Raw genomic sequence first — 6,000 nt, 5'->3', positions numbered from 1 at the left:
TCTCTCTCTCTCTCTCTCTCTCTCTCTCTCTCTCTTTGGTTTTTGGAGCCTGTTCTGGAACTAGCTCTTATACACAAGGCTGGCCTCAAACTCACAAAGATCCTCCTGCCTAATTTTTCCGAGTGCTGGGATTAAAGGTGTGCTCTACCACTGCTTGACTTCTTTCTTTTTTAAAAACTTTATTTATACTTTATGTATATGAGTGCTCTGTATGTATACCTGCACACCAGGTTGTAAGCCACCATGTGGTTGCTGGGAATTGAACTCAGGACCTCTGGAAGAGTAGCCAGTGCTCTTAACCCCTGAGCCATCTCTCCAACCCTAGTTGTGGAGGTTTAAATGGAGAAAACAAAAAAAAGGAAAACAGAAGAGTTCCAAAGAAAGCTACTGTGGTTATAGGAATAATAAAAAATAGGATCAACAAAAAAGTATTTAATTTGGCAAAGGCTGATGATATCACAGAAGCTCAAATTTGAAATTATGACCATAGGCTGAAATATATTTCTCAATATTTTTTCTCAATGTTTTATGTTTTCCTGTCAGCAATTTCTCGCTAAAGTATCTCTTCTAACTTTCAGTAATTTTATAGCCACAGTTTAACTGTACTGGACTAGAGGGATTCTTTGTTAGTTGTTCTGACGGGATCCTGTTATCTACCCTAGGCTGACTCACTATTAGCCCTGCTTGGCTTCAAACGCACAGCAGTCCTGCTGCTGCCTCCCGAGGTTTGCCACGCCATGCCAGGCTGCTGGAACTGGAAGCTGCTAGGTATCCCAGGCAACCTTCAATTCCCAATCCTGCTTCACCTTCTCAGAGTGGGATTGCAGGCTTTTGTCACCCCGGTTGACCTTGGCTGTTTGTTTTTCTTCTGTGACAGGGTCTGCTGTGTTGCTCAGTTTTGCCTCAAACTTGAGTCCCTCCTGCTTCTGCCTCATGGATAGAGAACTGAAGCACCTTGGCATGGAGTCACTGTAGACAGGACCCAGACTCTGGGACCTGGCTTCTGCCCCAGTGTCACCATCTGTTGACCTCATGAACTTGAGCTTATCTGGTAGCCTTGAACCCTTTGTGAGAGAGTCTTCTTGTTTATAAAAATAGGATAAAGTGCGCCCCTTCTGTCCTGGTTACCAAGGGGCACTAATGAAGACTACAATAAAATAAAGAAACAAACTTCTTGCTTAAAAAACAAAACAAAACAAAAAAAAAAAACAAAAAACCAAAAACCCTACATAGACAGTTAGGTAGGAAAGTGAGAGGCTAAGATGATCCAGCCTGAGCCGGTTTCCTGTCTGAGGTAGAAGCCGATGTGTCGCACGGCTAACGCAAGAGTCAGCACAGATGATTCATGAAACAGTTGAGTCATGATGCTTTGGGAAATGCAGTTTGGGCTAAGGCAGTTCGAACTCTGTCTCCACATTCACCTGCGACTGGGTACTGGCTTCTCTAGAACATGAGGAGAGATTAGTTTGTGTTTCTGGCAGGCTTTGTGTTTTGTTTGCCTCTGTGGCTCTCCCGGAAGAACTGTCTTCTATGTGTGAAAACCCACTGCCACTGTGAGTATGGGCGTGGCTTCAGAACAACAGGGTAGGCACCAGCGGGTCACCAGAAGCAAGGACAGCTAATTCACAAAGCTTGTTATGCTTATGGTTTCAGGTAAGCATATATAACTATGCGTGCAATTATTTTACACTGAGTAACGTACTCTAATGCCACCTTTGATTTGGGAGCACTAGGGTCCAGGGAGGACCACTGGCATTCAGGGAGGACTATTGTGTTGTGTGGTTGTTTCCAGTCTCATGCTTGTGGTGGTGGCAAACAAACAAGTGATAGGAACCTAAAATTCATAACCTTTTCCTCCCAGTGATTTTTATCTCTTTTTCTGCCATGCTGCCTGATCCTTTGCTCTCTGGTGGGATAACATGGCTTGCATCAAATCCAGTTTAGGTGACTGGAACAGAGCATAAATGTAGACTTTGCTTTTGAACAGTTTTTGACCTCATTGGGCTTCTTGACTATATAAATCTTTATCTCTGTTGAGTGAGCAATAAGTGTCTGAAACCTCAATAAAGTAAAAAAAAAAAAAAGGAAATATAAGTAGGGAGTAAATTGTTGATTAAATTCAATTTTGTGTGTGTATGTGTATGTCATTTATGTGTTCGTGTGTGTGATTGTGTGCATATATGTGTTCATAAAGGTATGCATTTATGTGAGTGTGTGTGTGTGCGTGGTGCTGAAAATTAAGTCCAGGCCTTTATGCAAGCATTCTGTCACTGCTATATTCCCAGTGCTATGCTCAGTGACTCCTGCACCCATTCTCAACCTCCTTTTTGTGTCACTGGGTCTAACAGAGAGTTGATTAAAAAGGACAGGCCAAAAAAGCAGCTGTTTTTGTTGTTTGTGTGTATGGGGAACACGGAAGGGGCTGGAAGGAGTAAGTAGTTGGGAGATTCGAGCAGCCGTTCTCAATCTGTGGGTCTTGACCTCTTTGGGGGGGTCAAACAACCCTTTCATAGGGCTCACCTAAGACCAGTAGGAGAACAGATATTTACATTACGACTCACAACAGTAGTAAAACTGTAGCTATTAAGTAGTAATAAAAATAATTTTGTGGTTGGAGGTCACCACAACTTGAGTAACTATTTAAGGGTCGCAGCATTAGGAGGACGGAGAACCACTGGGCTAGAGAGAGGAAAGGGAGGGAGGAAAAATGATATACTTCTACTTCAATTAAAACCTTTTTTTTTTTTAAAAAAAAAGAAGCTGCTGCTTCTCAGCACATCAAGGCTATGAAGAAATTGGTTTATTCCAATGCCCAACAGAGAACCGCTAGCGGAAGCATCATGTAACAAACACCCGACACAGGGCTCAGGTGTCCAGCATGCCTAGAAACAGGAATTCTCAGGTCTTCAGGGAGCATAAGACAGTGGGAAGAAGGTTCAGACTTAGTTCAACCCATTCGAGGCTTTTCCAGAGCAGCACATCTCTGACTATAAAGTGTAAATCCAAGAAGAAATACGGACTCTATATACACAAACCTCAGCTTACGTATGCTTTACTTTTCATAAGGAATTTATGGCAAGAGATCTCTAGTTTACCCATTTCTAAGGGATTAACTACTGTAAATTCAGCACATTCTAATACTCCTGGGAGGGTAAATCTTTAACTGCCGAATTAGTTTTTAAGCTATATTGTTTTTGCTGGAACAGCTGATAGGCTCAGGTTGCCTGGCGTCTTCACAGGCTGCTGTAGATTCGCTTGATGGCATTGGCTTCTTCCTTATCGAGGATGCCTTTCTCCACGTAAGCGTCAGCTTGCTGGTTGATAAAGTCCCTCATCTTTGAAAGGTCATAATCTAGAAAATATTATTAGAGTATTGTGAGAAAAGATAAGGAAAAAAAGAAAACCCATCACAGTGTTTATTGTTAAGAGACATTTTGTGTATTTAGTGAATTTCCAGCTTTCACCTTCACAGTAGAAGATATGACATTCTGGGTTTGGACTGTACTGTGCTGTTTAAAGTGTTTTTAGGTACCATAATATCTCTCTACTACAACCCAGGGGGATATACCATCACCAACAAGAAAACAAGTTCATAGACCAGGGCTGATGTGGGATTCCCCTCTGTATGCTATGAATATGTTTATTACCATTGGTTAATAAAGAAGATGCTTTGGCCTATGCCAAGGCAGAATATAGCCAAGTGGGAAATCTGAACAGAGATATATAGAGAGAATAGGCAGAGTCAGGGAAATGCCATGTAGCATGGGAAACTTACCGGTAAACCACAACCATGTGGTGATACACAGATTAATAGAAACGGGTTAATTTAAGATGTAAGAGTTAATAAGAAGCCTGAGCTCATAGGCCAAACAGTGTTGTAATAAATATAGTTTCTGTGTGATTATTCGGGTCTGGGCGGCCAGGAAACCAATGTGCAGTGCAGTCTCCATTTACACAGGGCTTAGCAAATTTCAAAGTGTATGCGGCGTCTGGGGCTCTTGGAGATTGCAGATTTATATTCAGGTCAGGGGTGAGGACCCAGTCTTTGAATTTTAAATAAACTCCCAGAAGGTGCTGTTGCTGAATCAGGAATGGTCCCAAACCTCCTGCTTTCACAAGTATAGCAAAATTATGGTTAAAGGCAACCTCCAGAGCCTATGATTTCAGTTTAAGTAATTTTTTTCTGTTGTTTGTTTATTTTGGATTGTTTTGCCAAGTTAAGAATGTCTGTGATTATTTCATGGCTGTTTGAATTGTGTACATGGAGCAAAAAGTCAAACCTTTCCTGTTTCCTATGTCTATCCTTAAAACTCCAGGCAAACCATCAAACCATGCACCCGAAATAAAGAGGTCCCCAAGGAAGACTGTGACATCTTTCTAAAGACCCCCACACCCTTCCCCATCTCCTTTGTTTTTCAAGTATTAATTTTTGTTTCTTTGTTTGAAATGGGGTTTTACTCTGTAGTTCAGACTAGTTTAGAACTCGCTATGAAGACCAGAGATTTGAATTTGAGGCAATTCTCCTGACTCAGCCTTAGAATTACACAGATGTGACACCATGCCCAGTTTGCAATTTACATTTTGAAAAGCACAACCTCCCCCCCCTTAGGGCTTTATATATCCCTGTACCTGGAAGGTGGAGGCAGGAGGATGAGAAGTTCAAGACCACCGTCTACTATCTAGCAAGTTCAAGGCCAGCCTTGGCTACTCGAGACCCTGTTTTGAAAACAAAACCCAAAAGGCTTGTAGTTGCTGTTGTTTGTTTTGAGACAGGGTCACACAGGACTGGTAGCCAGCATTGGTCTTAAACTTACTCTGTAGCCTAATCTGGCCTCGGACTCTCAAGCGCTGCGATGACTGACAGGTTGTGAGCTCTCATGCTGGAGGCAGTGCATCACATGACTGCGTCAAGAGGTCATATGGAGCGACTGATCTCCACTAGGTTTGTGTTGGTTTCATCTATGATGTTGTACAATGGCAAAATCCCCTAACAGCACATTTCCATACTCAGAGTGGCACATGAATACTTGGAGGAACTCCTGTGATCTAAATGATTCCAAAGCCTGAGAGGCATCGCCCCGCAGCTGCCATGGCTGAGCCCCTGGACTTACTCTGGACCACTCACTCTCCTCACAGCCCATGAGCGAGCTTCTCCCTTCATTTCCTCAGCTTGCTTCTGCTTCTGCCGCTGCATCTTTTCTTGCCTCGTATTTCTGCTCCAGTTCTTGGTCTTGTCTTGCTCTCCAGGGCCTCATTTTCAATCTTTAACCACACGGCTGATGGATGCTTTTCTTTTAAAACCACATTAACTTCTAATTTAGGCTCCTGTGGCTAAAACTATCCCCCTCTGTGGAGTGTTCAAAGCCCCTTCCTGGCCTGGCTGCCATCACTTCCTACACCTGACTGCTGCTCCTCCCCACAGACACGCAGGTTCCTGAGGAAATACAGCTCGTTTCGGGAACACTATAGTCTCCTTTCCCACCTATTAACTGTACCTATCCTTTCTTCCTCCTCAGAAGATTCTTCCTCCCTGCAGCTCGTTCCCCAACTGTTGTGTTGCCAAGATGACCTGAACTATCCTCTCAGCTCCTCAGTGTTCCTGTGCCTAAGGAGGACAATACTGAGGAGGTCCAACCAGAGCCCCATATGTGGTAAACTACGTGTGTGTGTGTGTGTGTGTGGTTGCTGCACCTTCTCGTCCTTTGTATCTCTGGAATATTGAACAGGGTTTGGTTCTTAAATTTGTTTTATGTAAGTGAGGGAGGGACTGCCTTTGTGACCATAGAATATACTCACTATTGTGCTCAGAAAATACTCGTTTAAAATACTCTAAGAGCCAGATGAGGCGTAACACATCTGTCATTCCAGCACCGAGGAGCTAAGGCAGGAGGTTTGCTGTGATTCTGACCACAGCCTGGTATGTAAAGTGAGCCCCTGTCTCAAAACAAATGGAAACAAATAATGATAATAATAAACCCTGAAGAGTTCTGGGGTAAGATG

The 6,000-nt window shown here is 43.1% G+C and overlaps 1 protein-coding gene across 1 annotated transcript in view; it reads right to left on the bottom strand.

The window, feature by feature from the left end:
• Nucleotides 1-2,780: 2,780 nt before the first annotated feature.
• Nucleotides 2,781-6,000, bottom strand: part of Scg3 (secretogranin III) — a 35,928-nt gene continuing 32,708 nt past the window's right edge. Inside the window, exon 13 of the mRNA XM_005347612.3 lies at nucleotides 2,781-3,352. Within this exon, the coding sequence (XP_005347669.2) occupies nucleotides 3,234-3,352 (119 nt within the window). The 3' untranslated portion in view covers nucleotides 2,781-3,233. The remainder of the gene's footprint in view (nucleotides 3,353-6,000) is intronic.

Source organism: Microtus ochrogaster, chromosome 5 (genome assembly GCF_000317375.1).
Source record: "Microtus ochrogaster isolate Prairie Vole_2 chromosome 5, MicOch1.0, whole genome shotgun sequence".
NCBI lineage: Eukaryota > Metazoa > Chordata > Mammalia > Rodentia > Cricetidae > Microtus > Microtus ochrogaster.
The sequence above is the reverse complement of the archived record's forward strand: the minus strand, read 5'-3'. Positions and strand labels throughout refer to the sequence as shown.